The 19,532-nt window shown below is 45.8% G+C and overlaps 2 protein-coding genes across 2 annotated transcripts in view; one reads left to right on the forward strand and one right to left on the reverse strand.

Moving 5' to 3' along the window:
- Positions 1-184: 184 nt before the first annotated feature.
- On the reverse strand, positions 185-10,184 carry LOC311236701 (betaine--homocysteine S-methyltransferase 1-like; the record flags this gene model as incomplete). Its single annotated transcript, XM_084324426.1, has 8 exons — positions 10,089-10,184; positions 9,510-9,642; positions 8,913-9,025; positions 6,380-6,571; positions 6,130-6,277; positions 3,984-4,166; positions 1,630-1,858; positions 185-365 (listed from the first exon to the last, which is right to left on the reverse strand). Exons 1-8 carry the CDS (start codon positions 10,107-10,109, stop codon positions 185-187), a joined length of 1,200 nt encoding a protein of 399 aa, XP_084180552.1. The 5' UTR covers positions 10,110-10,184.
- Positions 10,111-19,532, forward strand: part of LOC311236453 (short-chain specific acyl-CoA dehydrogenase, mitochondrial-like) — a gene marked incomplete at its 5' end in the record, with an annotated part of 100,133 nt that continues 90,711 nt past the window's right edge. The window contains one exon of the mRNA XM_084324134.1: positions 10,111-10,143. Within this exon, the coding sequence (XP_084180260.1) occupies positions 10,111-10,143 (33 nt within the window). The remainder of the gene's footprint in view (positions 10,144-19,532) is intronic.

Raw genomic sequence — 19,532 nt, forward strand, 5'->3', positions numbered from 1 at the left:
TCACAGAAAAATGGTCCTGGGGAGACAGAAGAATCTGCATGGAACAGCTTTTTGGGTACAGAGATGTAAGCGTCGCTCTCTATACCGTCACAAGCCACCCCTTGGAATAGAGACAAAACGGGCGACCGGACTGCTCCCTCCAGCCGGGCCCCCCCTGCTCCCACAGACCCCCTCAGCCCCCCCCTCAGTGGCCGGTCTTGGACTTCTCGAAGAGGTGCTTCAGCTGGTCCTGGGTGGTGGCCTCGCTCTGCTGCATGAGGTCGGCGTGCCCCTTGGTGACGCCCCAGCTGTCGGGCTTGGACATGGAGGGGCAGAGGGGCCGGCCGGACGCGGGCTTCAGGTTCTCCCAGTAATCACGCCGGGCCCTGAGAACAAACACACAGATCAGCACTGTACCGGGCTATAATGAACAGCAAGGGACACACGACCGATTATATAAGGGAGAAATGGGAGAGAGAACTAGAGATAGAAATAACAGAGAAGGAATGGGGGAACATATGCGAGGTGCAGCACTCAACAACAGGATCGAGGATATGGAAAGAGTTTGGATGGAAAAACATAATCAGATTCTTTATAACCCCAGAGTTGAAGGGAAAGTATGCACCAACACAAAGGACATGCTGGAGGATGTGTGGGAAGGAGGGGGCAAATCACACACATATTCTGGGGATGTCAGAAGCTGAAGGGGTATTGGGAGGAGATAGGGGAGGCAAGTAAAAAAAAAGAAAAAAAAACAGTCAGAGCTTGTTCTCCAGGGGGGCGGGGACTAGGGTTCAGAGGACACGTGTTTTAAGCCGGTCTTGCTGCACATTTTATGTTTAACTTCTTGTAACATTATGAATTGAAACTGGGGGACCCTGATGTAAACAAGACGAACGTCTTTCTCTGGTCTGCATCCCCATAACACTTGTTTGTATCGAGCCGTACTGTATTGTATTGTACCCATTCTGCAATCTGTTAATAAAGTGTTCAATCAGTCAGTAACACCAACGATGTGTGCCATCAGGAGGTGGGCATTGCCCTCTGCTGCGCTCCTCCTCCTCCTCCTCCGTGTGCAACGCTCTACTTTGTTGGATTCATGCAGTAAATACATCCAGGGAAGGCAATGACACGCCTAGTGCATGTAAATACATCCAGGGAAGGCAATGACACGCCTAGTGCATGTAAATACATCCAGGGAAGGCAATGACACGCCTAGTGCATGTAAATACACCCAGGGAAGGCAATGACACGCCTAGTGCATGTAAATACACCCAGGGAAGGCAATGACACGCCTAGTGCATGTAAATACATCCAGGGAAGGCAATGACACGCCTAGTGCATGTAAATACATCCAGGGAAGGCAATGACACGCCTAGTGCATGTAAATACATCCAGGGAAGGCAATGACACGCCTAGTGCATGTAAATACATCCAGGGAAGGCAGTGACAGTTGTCAATTGCTCCATTGTCAGTTCCAAACGAGAAAATGTATCCTCATCACAGGTGCATGGGATTACAGTAATTAGCTAGGCTTGGTGTGATGATGTAATGACCGTTACCTGCTCTGACCCATGGCTCGGTGTGATGATGTAGTGACCGTTACCTGCTCTGACCCACGGCTTGGTGTGATGATGTAGTGACCGTTACCTGGCTCTGACCCACGGCTTGGTGTGCATCTCCAGACCGGCGCCCCAGTTGCCGTGCTTCTCGGAGGCGGCGGGCAGGAAGCCCCTCTCGGGCGCCAGCTCCTCGGCCACGGCGCGGATGTGATAGGGCTCGAAGCCGCAGCAGCCTCCGATGAAGCGGATGCCGCCCTCGTAGGCCTCGCGGGCGTACTGGTGCATGTCCCACCGCGTCAGGATGCGGGGCTCCAGACCTGCGCAGCGCGGGGAGGGGGACGACAGGTTGTTCACGTGGAAACGGTGCATTTATTATATAAACAGCTTTTAATCCAAAGCGCTTTACAATTTGTTCCTCACATTTGACCCGTTCACTCACTCAACGGCGGACGCGACCCTCTCACGGGAGCAGTTTAAGTGGTTAAGGTCGCGTTCACACCTCCCCCCGTTTTGGTCCGTTTCAAGTGAACCATGGTCCCTTTAAATCAATAGTCCGTTTGGTTTGGAGAGGTGTGAAGTGAACACAAACCAAACTGTTGTGAGGAGCAAACGACCGAACCACGGTCCTCTTGAAAAGTTGGGACTCGGTCCGTTTCTAAGTGGAGCGCGGTGCGGTTTGCTGTCGGTGTGAACGCAACCAGACTTTATATACTGTAGTACCTGATCTAGGAGGCGCAGGGTTTTTGGAAGTGAGTGTGAATGAGAGTGTGCGAGTGTGTGTGTGCGAGCGTGATAGAGGGTGTGTGTGCGAGCGAGCATGAGAGTGTGAGAGAGGGTGTGTGTGCAAGCGTGATAGAGCGTGTGTGTGTGCGAGCGAGCATGAGCGAGTGTGAGAGAGTGTGTGTGTGCGAGCGAGCATGAGAGTGTGATAGAGCGTGTGTGTGTGCGAGCGAGCATGAGCGAGTGTGAGAGGGTGTGTGTGTGCGAGCGAGCATGAGAGTGTGATAGAGCGTGTGTGTGTGCGAGCGAGCATGAGCGAGTGTGAGAGGGTGTGTGTGTGCGAGCGAGCATGAGTGTGAGAGAGGGTGTGTGTGCAAGCGTGATAGAGCGTGTGTGTGTGCGAGCGAGCATGAGCGAGTGTGAGAGGGTGTGTGTGTGCGAGCGAGCATGAGAGCATGAGAGAGAGTGTGTGCACTAGGCGTGGGCGGTATGACGGTATACCAGGGTATTTCGAAATCCCGTCGGTATGATTTTCAATACCGTGACGTCACAGACTGTGCGCCAAATCACAGATGAGTTTCTTTCCATTACACTAACACAGAGTTGATTGTAGTGCACAGCACGCGCCAGCAGAGGGCAGGGCAGGGCAGTCTGTCTGTCCCTCTCTCAGTCAGAGCTGAGCTGAGCAAGATGACGCCACACGCGTGTTCCTGTGGGTCGCCCATCTCGCATGCGTGTTAATCTGCACGACAAATAAAGACTTATTCTTCTTTAGAATGCAGTTATGGACCGGTGGCCGTCCGTTTATTAAGATCGAATGGACCATGGGTCCACTTCCAGACATCGGATGATTGTGGATTCGGGTATCGGAGCGTTTTTCTAACGTTTTGAAAGTACGGATTTGTGCGTGAATGTGGACTTGTATCACTCTTAAGATACCACGGCACACTTATGTCGTGGATGTAAATTAACGCAAGCTTGCTTATGTAGAAACAATGCATTATGACGTCTTGCAACTATGGTTATGACTAAGATATCAAGTATTTACTCCCGGAAAATCTTTATGTATGATGATAACGAGTATATTGTTAACTTAGCTCCGCTCCGCTCCCCCCCCCCCCCCCCCCCTCACGCTGATGAAAGTCATACACGTATGAAGGTATGAAAAAAATTATACCACCCAAGCCTAGTGTGCACAAGCGTGAGAGAGAGAGTGTGTGTGTGCGAGCGAGAGAGAGAGTGTGTGTGTGTGTGTGTGTGCTGTTCAGGTGGGATTTTCCCGAAAAGTATCCGTCCAATAGATGAACGTCCTTCATTTACAAATGAGGTTCGCTCAAAAAAAAGTGCAGTGTGAACGACGCAAGCCAACATCAAACAACGCAGCGTTCTCACACTTGGTCCAGCAGAAGGTCCGGACTCGCCGTGGACTTCCAGACGTGAACAACACGGTGTCTCGCTCACAAGGACACCTCGACACGCTGCCCGGGAGGAGCGGGAATCGAACCGGGGGAACCTTCCAGATCACCAGACGACCGCTCTACCTCCTGAGCCACTGTCGCCCCCCATATGCCCGTCACTAACGATGTGTGTGCGCCACGACGGCGATGTTAGACGCCAGCTTCACGGGGTACGGTTAACCCTTTCACTGCAGCACTACAGAAGGTTAACCCTTTACGATCACACTATACCGACGGTGGTAAGATGCCCGGCGGCCGGACCTACCGAAGGGGAACTCGGGCAGGTCGATGAAGCCCTGGCAGCTGCAGTCGGGCGTGTGGTAGGCCAGCGGCTGGACCATGTAGTGGGCCTTCAGCCCGGCCTTCTCCACGCCCTCCTTCATCATCTTCACCGTCTTCACGCAGGTCATGGGGTCGAAGTGGCAGTTGACGCCCACGATCTGGGCCCCTGGAGGTGATACGAGCAGACATCGAGCTAATGTTTTATCTCTTTGTTGACTTCTCAGGGTTGGGGGGGGGGCTTCTCAGGGTTGGGGGGGGGCTTCTCAGGGTTGGGGGGCTTCTCAGGGTTGGGGGGGGCAGAGGGGTTGGGGGGGGGGGACTTCTCAGGGTTGGGGGGGGGGGGGGGGTACTACTACACTTGTCACATACAGTCTGAATGCTACTCATTGGTTGGCCGGTGCAGAGGCTGTGATGTTCCTCCTGCATAGAACTACATGATAGCATCCTGCTGTATATATATATATATAATATACACATATTCTTACTGTACAGCATGTTGTAATAAGTAATGCTGCACCAAACTACCTAAACAAATTCATTGCATGTGCAAACCTTTTCAGCATTAAAGACCTTTCCGATATAATCCTTCTTACATATCTGTAGATACTATATATATATTATATATATATCCCTTACTAGTTACACTGCTGGCCAGTATGACTTACTACCATAGTGTCTTTATACCTGCATCACTGTACATATTAATACTATATCTATATCTGTACATATCTCTTACCTACTCTTACTAGTTACACTGCTGGCCAGTATGACTTACTACCATAGTGTCTTTATACCTGCATCACTGTACATATTAATACTATATCTATATCTGTACATATCTCTTACCTACTCTTACTAGTTACACTGCTGGCCAGTATGACTTACTACCATAGTGTCTTTATACCTGTATCACTGTACATATTAATACTATATCTATATCTGTACATATCTCTTACCTACTCTTACTAGTTACACTGCTGGCCAGTATGACTTACTACCATAGTGTCTTTATACCTGTATCACTGTACATATTAATACTATATCTATATCTGTACATATCTCTTACCTACTCTTACTAGTTACACTGCTGGCCAGTATGACTTACTACCATAGTGTCTTTATACCTGTATCACTGTACATATTAATACTATATCTATATCTGTACATATCTCTTACCTACTCTTACTAGTTACACTGCTGGCCAGTATGACTTACTACCATAGTGTCTTTATACCTGTATCACTGTACATATTAATACTATATCTATATCTGTACATATCTCTTACCTACTCTTACTAGTTACACTGCTGGCCAGTATGACTTACTACCATAGTGTCTTTATACCTGCATCACTGTACATATTAATACTATATCTATATCTGTACATATCCCTTACCTACTCTTACTAGTTACACTGCTGGCCAGTATGACTTACTACCATAGTGTCTTTATACCTGTATCACTGTACATATTAATACTATATCTATATCTGTACATATCTCTTACCTACTCTTACTAGTTACACTGCTGGCCAGTATGACTTACTACCATAGTGTCTTTATACCTGTATCACTGTACATATTAATACTATATCTATATCTGTACATATCTCTTACCTACTCTTACTAGTTACACTGCTGGCCAGTATGACTTACTACCATAGTGTCTTTATACCTGTATCACTGTACATATTAATACTATATCTATATCTGTACATATCTCTTACCTACTCTTACTAGTTACACTGCTGGCCAGTATGACTTACTACCATAGTGTCTTTAAACCTGTATCACTGTACATATTAATACTACAACTCTGTACATACATCTGATTAGCACTGTATTACTCAGTAATGTACTAATGTATATATCCTATACTTGGTTTAATCACCTGTACATTGTATATTACTGTTGCACTTTACTGTTACATCGTCACTCTGGCTGGATGCCAAACCTATCTTCGTGTTACTGTACGTGTTACTGTACGTGTTACTGTACGTGTTACTGTACGTGTTACTGTACGATGTTACCGTACGTGTTACTGTATGATGTTACTGTACGTGTTACTGTACGTGTTACTGTACGATGACGATACATTAGAATGTGATCTGCAGTGTGATGACAGCGTACCGGCCTTGACCAGCCTCACGGCACAGTCTCCAGGGCTGACCCCGTTCAGGTCTCCGTCAGGTCCGATACACAGACAGGCCGCCACCGGCTTCCCCGTGCTCTTCAGAACATGGACGGCCCACTCAGCCTCCTCCACGTGCTCAAAGTACTGCAGACGGGGGGGGCACAGGTCAGAGGTCACAGGTCATGTTAAACCCAAAACGATGACGTGTGTGTGTGTGTGTGTGTGTAGGGGGGCGGGGCCTCACACCTCTGCGATGAGGAAGTCGACGTCCTTCCTGACGAACACGTCGATCTGCTTCTTGAAGGTGGCCTTCACGTCCTCCTCGCTCTTGCAGCTCAGGTAGGAGGGGGTCTGGCACACGCCCCCGGCCACCATGGCATCGCCCTCGCTGGCCACCTCCCTGGCCAGGTCACAGGCGGCCTCGTTGATCTGCTCGCCCTGCAGGGACACACACACACACACACACACACACACACACACACACACACACACACACACACACACACACACACACACACACACACACACACTTTGTTCGTTTTTTGTGATCACAATTCTCTTTTTCCACATGAAACAAGACACGACACAATACAGTAACAATAGTAATAAACAAGACGTCACAGGACAGTAACAGCAATAATGACAAGACAATTAAATCAAATAAAAGTGTTATAATATAAATTAAATATATAAAAAAGAAAAAGAAATATATATACACACATAACCAATCCAGGTGAGGCTCATACGACCAGAACACCACAGTGGTGTAAAGTACCCAGAAATTATACTCACGTGAAAGTATGGGTACCGTCTCTAAATCCTACTCAAGTAAAAGTCAATAAGTTTACTTTTAAAAACTTTTTTTTATTCCGGGGCAATGAAATGTTCCATCATCTGTAGCTCGTCACTCTGACCGTCTATTCTTCTGATAGCAGGTGTTTAATCAAAGATCCCCGCTTCCTAGTCTTGCACAAGGACCAATCAGCATGGGGTATGGGGGCGGGTTCATTTTCCATTGATGGGGATTTGATTGGCCGTTTTTAAATAAAGTGCGGCCGCAGGATTAATAACGTTAACGTTAGTTTGGCCAGAGAAACAAATATGCTAATTAAAATGGTTGGACCTGCGAGATTTGTACTTTGTAGGTCTGCATTTTAAATGTAACTGAGTAAAAAGTGTGTTATTTTTCTTCTCTGAAATGTAATTGAGTAAAAGTACAAGTATACAAACTTAAATAATACTTGAGTAAAGTACAAATCCCCCAAAACAGTACTTAAGTATTGTAACAAAGTACAATCACCCAAGTACTTTACACCCCTGCTGCATATTCACTATAACTGTTCCCCTTGTGTCACTTTTTTTTTTTATATACTTCTGTTGTTTTGTTTTATGCCCATTGAAAGGCGCCTCCAAATAAAAACCACCACCATCATCATCACCATCATCACCATCACCATCATCACCACACAAACACTGCAGGCGAGCGAGACAAGCTCCCAAGTGAAGTCTTATCGGTCTTGGCCAAAACAAAAAATGCAACATTTTTCATTTACATTTTTTTTAGTCAACTAAGTCAAGTATGCTAAGTATGGGGTTTGCCAAGTCAGCTGAAATGCATCCCTCGCCCGAATACATTCCTCAACGCGAGCCTTCTTGACAGCTGTGCGCCTCACTCTCTCTGTACCCTCATGGTACCAAAGCACCTCAAAGGCGCTTAAAACAAGATTACAAACATCACAAAACAAACTGGTCAGACTACTACTTGACCTTACCCCCAGAACCCACCTCACCCCTGCCCACTTTGACAACCTAGGATGGCTTAGAGTAGACGACAGAGTACAGCAACTTGCAATGGGCCTGGTCTACAAGATACACTACACGACCAAGGTACCCATGTACATGTCAAAATACTTCCCAAAGGTCAGTGAATACCACGATCACAACACCAGAGGGAGCTCCACAAATCATGTTAAACCCAGATTCGGCTCAAACAAGGGACTAAACACGTTTCGCAATTATGCCACATCAATGTGGAACGCCCTACCCAAAGCTGTAAAGGAATGTGAATCCCTACCCACATTCAAAACCACTCTTAAAGAGCACCTACGGGAGGCTGCAATTCGAAACTGGCCACTGTAAATGCCCAAAACCCCCACCACCTCCTAATAGACAGTCTCCTCCCCACCGCATGTATATTTCCCTCCCACCCACCCACCCCCTCCTAATGTACAGTCCCCTCCCCATCATATGTATATACTCTGTCAGGATCTAGGGGTAACAGTACTGTATATTTGAATACCGTCTATGTCACAAATGTATCAGTACTAAATACCTGTATGTCCCTATGCCATAAATGTCATGTATGTTGTGTATGTCATAAATGTCACTATGAATTGAAAATGGGGGACCCTGATGGAAACAAGACAAACGTCTTTCTCAGGTCTGCAGCCTTAACAATTGTGTGTATTGAGCCGTACTGTATTGTACCCATTCTGCAATCTGTTAAATAAAGTTCTCATTCATTCATTCATTCATTCATTCATTCATTCATTCATTCACCCAGACACGCCTCACTCTCTCTCTGTACCCACACACGCCTCACTCTCTCTGTACTCACACATGCCTCACTCTCTCTGTACTCACACATGCCTCACTCTCTCTCTGTACCCACACACGCCTCACTCTCTCTGTACTCACACATGCCTCACTCTCTCTCTGTACCCACACACCCCTCACTCTCTCTCTGTACCCACACATGCCTCACTCTCTCTGTACTCACGGTGAACTGCTGAGTGTTGCCCCTGTTCGACAGTTTGTCGTCGCTGGCGTAGAACGTGAACGTCTGCATGACGTTGGCTCCGGAGCGCAGGAACTCCCTGTGCAGCTGTCGCACTGAAGGAGAGGAGAAGAGCATGATCTTTATCAGCCCGTCAGCACTCGAACCTGTGACTGGCCGTCAACACTCGGTTGGTGATCTCTATTCTAGATCTAGACCATGATTGATTGATTGATTGAAGATTGTATTAACAGATTGCAGAATGGGTACAATACAGTACGGCTCAATAAATACACTTGTTAATAAGGGGATGCAGACCTGAGAAAGACTTTCGTCTTGTTTACATCAGGGTCCCCCATTTTCAATTCATAATGACATACATGACATACAGATAGACAGTACTGCTACATCTATACATTTATGACATACCAGATCTACAAATACAGTACTGTTTGTGATACAAAAAGAGTTTAAAAAAGATAGGCTGTGTTGCGCGCGCTGCGCGCGCATGTGCTAACAAAAGGATGGAGAAAAACAAACAAACAGAACGCAGACCCCCCCCCCCCCCCCCTGTACCCCCCCCCCCCCCCTCACACCGACCTGCTTCGGGGTGCTCGGCGGCCGCCTCCGGGGTCCAGGGCCCCGCCTTCACGTAGCCCCGCTTCTCCAGTTGGAAGACGAACCCGCCGTCTCCGATCACCACCTCGCCCGCGTCCAGGCGCTCCAAGATGTTCTGCACGCGACACGCACCGTGCACCGTGCACGCGACTCATTAATATCATGCCATCTTATTTAAACCCCAGTATTTGCCGAAAGTGCAGAGATGATATTCATATGCAAAACGTCCATGGTTAAGTGGTGACGGCAATAATAACTTACAAAGTGACATCATCTGAACTTGTACGAGTCATGCGAGAAGTAGCCTAAATCTGTTATGTTTACATATCTCATTAATATCATGCGAGCCCAAATGTGCCATCTTAATTAAATCGCAGTATTTGCCGAAAGTGCAGAAATTATATTCATTTAAAAAATGCAAAACGCATAAGAGTCCATGACGGCAATAATAACTTACAAAGTGACACCTGAACTTGTACGAGTCATGCAGCAAGAAGCAGCCTAAATCAGTTATGTTTACATATCTCTTCATTACAGCAGCAGTGGTCGCCTCAGACTCACCCTGTTCACCGCTGGTGCCATGATGGTGGTGCTGGTGATGATGATGATGAAGATGGTGGGTAGTGTTCCTCTTCTCACCCTGACCCGTCCGGACTGGGAGAGGATGAGGAGCGCGCTCCCGGCAGCTTTATACTCCCGCTGCAGAGGGGTGTGGCGCTCCTGACGTCACTGGAAGACACGCCCCCCAACTGTTTGCATAATGTGCATAATGTGCTTCTTTCCCTCTTGTTTGAATAATAATACACGATTGGCACAATTTATTATAATTTTTTTTAAATGGGCCGATCGATGTCATGTTCCCTTGTTGTTTTTGTCAGTTGCTTAAGACTAACCCCCCCACCCCCCCCCCACCTCATCCAATGTACAGTTTCTTCGTCAAATGTACTTTTTTAAACTCTTTTCGTATCACAAACAGTACTGTATTTGTAGATCTGGTATGTCATAAATGTATAGATGTAGCAGTACTGTCTATCTGTATGTCATGTATGTCATATATGTTATGATGAATTGAAAATGGGGGACCCTGATGTAAACAAGACGAAAGTCTTTCTCTGGTCTGCATCCCCTTAACACTTGTATGTATTGAGCCGTACTGTACTGTACCCATTCTGCAATCTGTTAATAAAGTTTCAATCAATCAATAAAAACTCATATTGTTTGCAGTTTGTAACATATTGTCTATCAGTGATGATGGGATTGAATTAATCAATAGCGGTCTGTGTATCCATTTTGGGGGGAAACAAAATAATTATTTTGGAATGAAACTCTTAAAGGGGCACTCCACAAATATTAAACGTTGAAAAGGAAGAATAAAATATTCCCCAAAAAGAAAAGGCTGATCATCCAAGGTCAACGGTTGTGCTGGAGACACCCTATAGAACTAGAACAGGTAGAATATATACCAGAGAGGAGAGGAGGAGAGGAGAGGAGAGGAGAGGAGAGGAGAGGAGAGGAGAGGAGAGGAGAGGAGAGGAGAGGAGAGGAGAGGAGGAGGGAGCGGAGAGGAGAGGAGAGGAGAGGAGAGGAGAGGAGAGGAGAGGAGAGGAGAGGAGAGGAGAGGAGAGGAGAGGAGAGGAGAGGAGAGGAGAGGAGAGAGGAGAGGAGGGGAGGAGAGAGAGGAGATGAGAGGAGAGGAGAGGAGAGGAGAGGAGAGGAGAGGAGAGGAGAGGAGAGGAGAGGAGGGAGAGCACAGGAGAGGAGAGTAGAGGAGAGGAGAGGAGAGGAGAGGAGAGGAGGGAGAGGAGAGGAGAGGAGAGGAGAGGAGAGGAGAGGAGAGGAGAGGAGAGGAGAGGAGAGGAGAGGAGAGGAGAGGAGAGGAGGAGGAGGAGGAGAGGAGAGGAGAGGAGGAGGAGGGAGAGGAGAGGAGAGGAGGAGGAGGAGGGAGAGGAGGAGGAGGAGAGGAGAGGAGAGGAGGAGGAGAGGAGAGGAGAGGAGGAGGAGAGGAGTGAAATGAGGAGGAGAGGAGGAGATGAGAGGAGAGAAATGAGGAGGAGAGGAGGAGGAGAGGAGGAAGAGAGGAGAGGAGGAGAGGAGGAGGAAGAGGAGGAGGAGAGGAGGAGGAAGAGGAGGAGGAGAGGAGAGGAGGAAGAGGAGGAGGAGTCATCGGGAGAGACAGCCTCAGTGATGAGCCTCAGGGACCGTGGGGGGCGTGTTGCACAGGAGTAGGGAGGCGGAGGGTATGGGAAGGAACATGTTGTGCCCGACCCCTAAACCACCACCGCACACTAGAATAACATGTGTGAATATGAGCACGCGAACAGGCGGTTGAATAAGCTCCTCTAGACGCTATAAATATATATTTTTTTTTATCCACTTTTTCTCCTTATTTTCTCCCATCCCAATTTCGTGTATCCAATTCTCCCCTCCCCTGTCTTGAACGTTGCTCGACTATGCCCCCCACTGGTCGGCTGTAGAGAGGATAGAAGCCTTGCATCACGGTACACGAGGAGGCAGCCCGTCACATCTTTTCACCTGTCAGCGCGGACTCTCAGTGGCGAGGAGTAACGTGTGGGAGGCTCACACTACCCCCGCCACTTCCTGTCTCTGCTGTGCAGGCGTCTCCCAACCGACCTGTAGGGGTCGCTGTCCACAACGTCCAAATCCCCACCCATCGACTCCCCACCCGCTGACTCTGCCAAATGAGCCGGTACGACGGCCGGCCCAAGCCGAAGGCAATGCTGAGACTGGGATTCGATACCGGAGTCTCTTGCATTGGTGACGAGCGCAATCTCCGCTACGCCACCCAGCCGCCTCTAGACGCTATAAATCTTGACTGTGATGTAAGTATGCTGTATATATATATATATCTATTCTTACCGTATATATATATATGTAACGGTTGTGACATCGTCACCTTAAACTTCGATGCCCCGAGGGAGTTTCGAACCCGGGTCTCCCACGCCGCGGACCGCACAGACCGCTGTACCAGGAGGTGAACTCACTGCTTTGTAACGTGTCTATGTGTCTCTTGAGGGTGAGAGTGAGTTGAACCCACAGCACCGCTACTCGCCCCACAGCACCGCTACTCGCCACAGTCACTTCACAACCTGAGAGTGAGTTTAACCCACAGCACCGCTACTCGCCCCACAGTCACTTCACAACATGAGAGTGAGTTTAACCCACAGCACCGCTACTCGCCCCACAGTCACTTCACAACATGAGAGTGAGTTTAACCCACAGCACCGCTACTCGCCCCACAGTCACTTCACAACATGAGAGTGAGTTTAACCCACAGCACCACTACTCGCCACAGTCACTTCACAACATGAGAGTGAGTTTAACCCACAGCACCGCTACTCGCCCCACAGTCACTTCACAACATGAGAGTGAGTTTAACCCACAGCACCACTACTCGCCCCACAGTCACTTCACAACATGAGAGTGAGTTTAACCCACAGCACCGCTCCTCGCCACAGTCACTTCACAACATGAGAGTGAGTTTAACCCACAGCACCGCTACTCGCCCCACAGTCACTTCACAACCTGAGAGTGAGTTTAACCCACAGCACCGCTACTCGCCCCACAGTCACTTCACAACATGAGAGTGAGTTTAACCCACAGCACCGCTACTCGCCCCACAGTCACTTCACAACATGAGAGTGAGTTTAACCCACAGCACCGCTACTCGCCCCACAGTCACTTCACAACATGAGAGTGAGTTTAACCCACAGCACCGCTACTCGCCCCACAGTCACTTCACAACGTGAGAGTGAGTTTAAGAGCACCGCTACTCGCCACAGTCACTTCACAACATGAGAGTGAGTTTAACCCACAGCACCGCTACTCGCCCCACAGTCACTTCACAACATGAGAGTGAGTTTAACCCACAGCACCGCTCCTCGCCCCACAGTCACTTCACAACATGAGAGTGAGTTTAACCCACAGCACCGCTACTCGCCCCACAGTCACTTCACAACGTGAGAGTGAGTTTAACCCACAGCACCGCTACTCGCCCCACAGTCACTTCACAACGTGAGAGTGAGTTTAACCCACAGCACCGCTACTCGCCCCACAGTCACTTCACAACATGAGAGTGAGTTTAACCCACAGCACCGCTACTCGCCCCACAGTCACTTCACAACATGAGAGTGAGTTTAACCCACAGCACCGCTACTCGCCCCAGTCACTTCACAACATCAGAGTGAGTTTAACCCACAGCACCGCTACTCGCCCCACAGTCACTTCACAACATGAGAGTGAGTTTAACCCACAGCACCGCTACTCGCCCCACAGTCACTTCACAACATGAGAGTGAGTTTAACCCACAGCACCGCTACTCGCCCCACAGTCACTTCACAACATGAGAGTGAGTTTAACCCACAGCACCGCTACTCGCCCCACAGCACCGCTACTCGCCCCACAGCACCGCTACTCGCCCCACAGCACCGCTACTCGCCCCACAGCACCGCTACTCGCCCCACAGCGCCGCTACTCGCCCCACAGCGCCGCTACTCGCCCCACAGCACCGCTATTCGCCCCACAGCACCGCTACTCGCCCCACAGCGCCGCTACTCGCCCCACAGCACCGCTATTCGCCCCAGTCACTCCACAACATCTGAAGTCCTTTGTGACTGCGCCTTGCGGTACCATCCGTTACACCAGTGCTTCTCAAACTTTTTCTGTCAGGCCCCCCTTTGGCGGACCAAAATATCTTGTCAGCCCCCCCCCCTCGCCCCAACAAAATAGTCATGAAATGGGCCATGTTTAAATGTATTGAAATAACACCAAGATTGTGACCTTTCAAAATGACACCTTCCCTCGCGAGAGCCACCTTGCCTCGCTGTGAAACAGCACTGCAGAATGGTCAGCTCCCATCTCCTCACACAGCGCAGAGAACAGGCGCGCTTTCAGGGCTCGGGTTTTGATGAAATTTACCACGTTTATAACTTCTGTCACAACCTCATTCAGCTCAGGGCTAAGCTGTCTTGACGCTGGCGCCTCTCTGTGAATTTACAGTGCGTCCATTGCGCGTTTGGCGAGACCCCCTTGATGAGCGCCTGTAGCCCCCTCCTTTTCCCTGCCATGGCCTGCGCACCGTCAGAGCAAAAGCCCACACAGTTCTCCCATTTCAGTCAAGTCAAGTCAAGAGTTTTAATTGTCACGGCATACAGGTATACAATGAAATGTGGGCGGTCTTGCCCGCAACGATGTGCAATACAGTGTTACAACATATAATAGAATCAAAAAATGAAAAAACAACATTGTGCAGTAAACAGGTAACAGGTAACATGGAGTGACATCTCGGTATCTGTACATAGTTATTTACAGAGCATATGGGACATGCTAGTTAGCTTTGGTAGTGCAATACACTGTTCCTGTTATTCTAATTTAAAGTGTCCTTTCCTTTGGCCATAAGTGTGCGTGTGTGCGGCATGAGTGTGTGCCCGCTCATGTTAAAGTGTTAAGTGGCTGCTCGTGTGTGAGCGTGCACAGCGTGCGTGTCGTGTGTGTGTTCATGTGTGCTTGTGTGTGGATAGTTCAATGTTCTGAGCACTCAATGTTCATTGTTCATGGCTCTGATGGCCTGGGGGAAGAAGCTGAGCCTAAGCCGCTCTGTCCTAGTAGCTGGGGTCCATGTTCTGTCAGGTAACTGTCAATAATTTTGAAGAGCTCATCAGCTGTCGCTCTGTTTTTGACATATTTGCAAAACAGCAGATCTTCACTCAGAGACTGGGAATTTACAAAGCGAACATAGGAAATAAGCAAACAGTCTTTATTGCTGTCAGTCTTTGACAAGGCAACACGCATGTCATCCTCAAGGCTCAACTTGGCCCTATATTTTGTTTTCAGAGCTGTCATGGATGAAAAGCCAGCTTCACACAGATATGTGGTGCTGAATGGTATCAACACCTTAACTGCTGCATCATGAGATACTTGGTACTCAGCACCACACTCTGAAACTAGCTCTCCAGGTGGTATCAGATGAGATTTCAATGAGTTCTTCCAAGAGTTTGGATGGAGATGTGTCAGGAAGCTTTGTCTCAATGTTGTCTGTAAAGGTTTTTTTTATCCAGAGTAACTTGATGATCCTTTTCTGTGTTTTATTAAATAATGATTTTCAGATTTTGAGAAATGGTCAAACTTATCCAAATATGGTATTTTCATGGAGAACAGTGCAGCTGCAACAGATAGCACTTTAGTGATCATTTTCTGTAATCCAATTTTTATTTTAAATTTTTTTTTAAATCCCAGGCCCCCCCATGTCATGCCTCTGCGCCCCCCCTGGGGAGCGAGCCCCCCACTTTGAGAAACACTGCGTTACACTATCCACATCTGTACCTGCATATAATCACTTTTACATAACTGTAGATAGCCTACTACTGTATATCTTTAACTTTTTTTTACTGTATGAAGCACAATTTCAGGAGGATCATACAGAACCAAGCATTTCACTGTAATGTACCTTATATGTGACAAACAGAACTTGAAACTTCTCTTTATACCTGTATCACTGTACATATTAATACTACAACTCTGTACTCAGGGCAGCTCTGGCTGCAATTGTAGCTTACCACCACCGGTATGACTGTGTATGAACGAATAATGGACTCTGTGAAGCGCTCTGAGTCAGAGCAACAGTCAGTCAGAGAAGAGCGCTATATAAATCCAATCCATTATTATTATTATTTGTACATACTTCTGATTAGCACTATTACTCAGTAGTACTCATTTATATATCTTATATAATCACCCGTATATTGTATATTAAAGGGGAACTATTTTACTATTTCTTTCACTATTTGGGCACTTTTACACAAAAAACAGCATTTTTCTACCTCAAGATCTCGAGACGTTTTGAGGCTGGGCTCCTAAACCACTGTGTGGCCTGGTGGCATCTGGGACATTAACATGCAGCTGAGTCTCTCTGACATCACAGATCATCACATGTTCAGATGACTCAGTTCAGTGAGGGTGAATATTGTGAGAGGAGAATTGCAAGAATGCGCCAATATGAGAATTAGAGACATAGATCATATTAATATAAATCCACATAGCTAGGAAACAATGCTAAACACTGAAAAAGGCCATTTATAAGATAGTTCCCCTTTAATATTTCACTTTACTGCTACATTGTCTCTCTGGTTGGATGTGAAACTTCTTTTCATTGTGCTGTACTTGTGCTGCATGATGACAACACATTAGAATCTAATCTAATCTAATCTAATCTAATCTAATCTAGTCTAATCTAATCTAATCTAATCTAATCTAGTCTAATCTAGTCTAATCTAATCTAATCTAATCTAATGTAGTCTAATCTAATCTAATCTAGTCTAATCTAATCTAATCTAGTCTAATCTAATCTAATCTAATCTAGTCTAATCTAATCTAATCTAGTCTAATCTAGTCTAATCTAATCTAATCTAATCTAATCTAATGTAGTCTAATCTAATCTAATCTAGTCTAATCTAATCTAATCTAGTCTAATCTAATCTAATCTAATCTAGTCTAATCTAATCTAATCTAATCTAATCTAGTCTAATCTAGTCTAATCTAATCTAATCTAATCTAATCTAGTCTAATCTAGTCTAATCTAATCTAGTCTAATCTAATCTAATCTAGTCTAATCTAATCTAATCTAATCTAGTCTAATCTAATCTAATCTAATGTAGCCTAATATAAAAAGTTGTCTTTAAGGGACGTATATGAATGAATTATTTTATTTCGAATGTTTACACATACAAATAAATAAACATAAACAAATTATTTTTCGAAAATGTTCACAAATAAACAAACGAAAAGGATAGGTTTGAAGCCGAAGGCTTATAGAGCAACCTGCCCCTAATTCAAAAACAAATTCAAAAAAGTTAAAGTTTTCAAAAAAAAAAAAAGAAAAAAAAAGATATCAACAATCAACAATCAACATAAACCGTTCCCGAAAAGAACATAAGCCAACATAGGAAAATCAAAACTTAATCTGCAATACCCGAGTTTCATGGTAGAGAAAAACAGATTGTAGGTTAAATTTGACTATTAGTGACGGGTTGAAGTTGTGTACTTCTCAGGGGACATTTAAAAAAAGCGTACAATTTTGAGTAAAACATCAAACATTTGTTTTTTTCAAAATATTATATCTTGCAGCATATTTAAAGTATATTTTTTTCAATATTAAATATATTTATTTCGTTTTTAAGAATTGCAAAGGATAGGCAAAAATAAGCATGTGCTTCAGCCTATTCCTTTTTTCGGTCATTGAGTTTGGATTTTGTGTGTGAGCTTACTTTGAATACATTTGTCATTTTTCTTTTTTCTTTTTGTAAGTCCACACTGTGTGTTTTTGATTTGTCTGTAAACAAAGACCGAAAGTAAACTATTCATTCATTCATTCATTCAGGTAATAAAGTACATTGTTCCTCTGAAAACATCAAATTGACTTTATGGTTGTTCGTCTGAGGTAATTAACACGACACAAGGACTCAATGTACCCGGTGACATCACTGGTGCCCAGGGACGTGCACAGGACTTTAGAGGGGCAGGTGCTCAAAGGCTGAAAAGGGCACTGGGCCTGTGCTATTTTTAGGGGCCCTTTTTGGGGCGGGGAGGGGCCTTTTTATGCTTTTTGGGGGGTTTTGGTGATCAAATATTGAATATTGAACTATAATAATCAGTGCAGGAGCTCACTTATCCTTGAAAGACACTTTTATCACTGACTTAAAAGGCCCATACATCTCCATAAATGTTCAGGGCGGAGGGAATAAGTGCTCACCCTACAGACCCCAAGTCTGTTAGGACAGCAGACTCGGTTGGCACTGCTCAAAACTTAGCTTTCAAAAAATAGCTTTTAAATGAATTATTATCTTTATTTCATTGTCTTATTTTTCTTTATTTCTATACATTTTACTTAAATATTTAATTTTTTTTTGATCCACTTTTTCTCCCATTTTTCTATATTTTTCTCCCATCCCAATTTCGTATCATCCAATTCAACCCTCCCCTGTCACGAACGCTGTTTCTTGCCTCCCACAAGCCGGCTGCAATGTGGACTAAGTCATACATAGCACAAGTCCCCTCCGGTACTTGAGGTAACAGCAGTCGCATCTTTTCACCTGCGCAGCTCGATCTCTCAGTGTCGAGGAGTAACGCGTGGGAGGCTCACGCTGCCCCCGACACTTCCTGATTCTACTGCGCAGGCGCACCAACCGACTTGTAGGAGTCGCTTGTTCACAACTCCCGATCCCCACCCTTCAGTTTCCCTCCCCGTAATACGGCCAATGTGTATTACTGCGGACGACCAGCTAAACTGAAAACAATGTGGAGAGCTGGATTCGAACACGCGAATCCTAGCGTCTCCACACTGGTGGCGAGTGCCTTGCCCACTACACCACCTAGCCGCCCACATTTTACTTAAATATTTTATTATAATTTGTATCATTGTTTTATGTCGTTTTTTATATCATTTTATTTGTTCTTTTTTAATGTCAACATATTATTTATATTATTCAAAATGACCTCAAACATGTTCCGTTGTGATGTCACAGTATGATGTAATAATCAAACATTCTAGAACATGTGTGATGTCACAGTATGATGTCATAATCAAACATTCTAGAACATTTGTGATGTCACAGTATGATGTCATAATCAAACATTCTAGAACATTTGTGATGTCACAGTATGATATCATAATCAAACATTCTAGAACATTTGTGATGTCACAGTATGATGTCATAATCAAACATTCTAGAACATTTGTGATGTCACAGTATGATAATCAAACATTCTAGAACATTTGTGATGTCACAGTATGATGTCATAATCAAACATTCTAGAACATTTGTGATGTCACAGTATGATGTCATAATCAAACATTCTAGAACATTTGTGATGTCACAGTATGATGTCATAATCAAACATTCTAGAACATTTGTGATGTCACAGTATGATGTCATAATAGAACATTCTAGCACATTTGTGATGTCACAGTATGATGTCATAATCAAACATTCT

This window comes from Notolepis coatsorum (assembly GCF_963971535.1).
Source record: "Notolepis coatsorum genome assembly, chromosome: 11".
NCBI lineage: Eukaryota > Metazoa > Chordata > Actinopteri > Aulopiformes > Paralepididae > Notolepis > Notolepis coatsorum.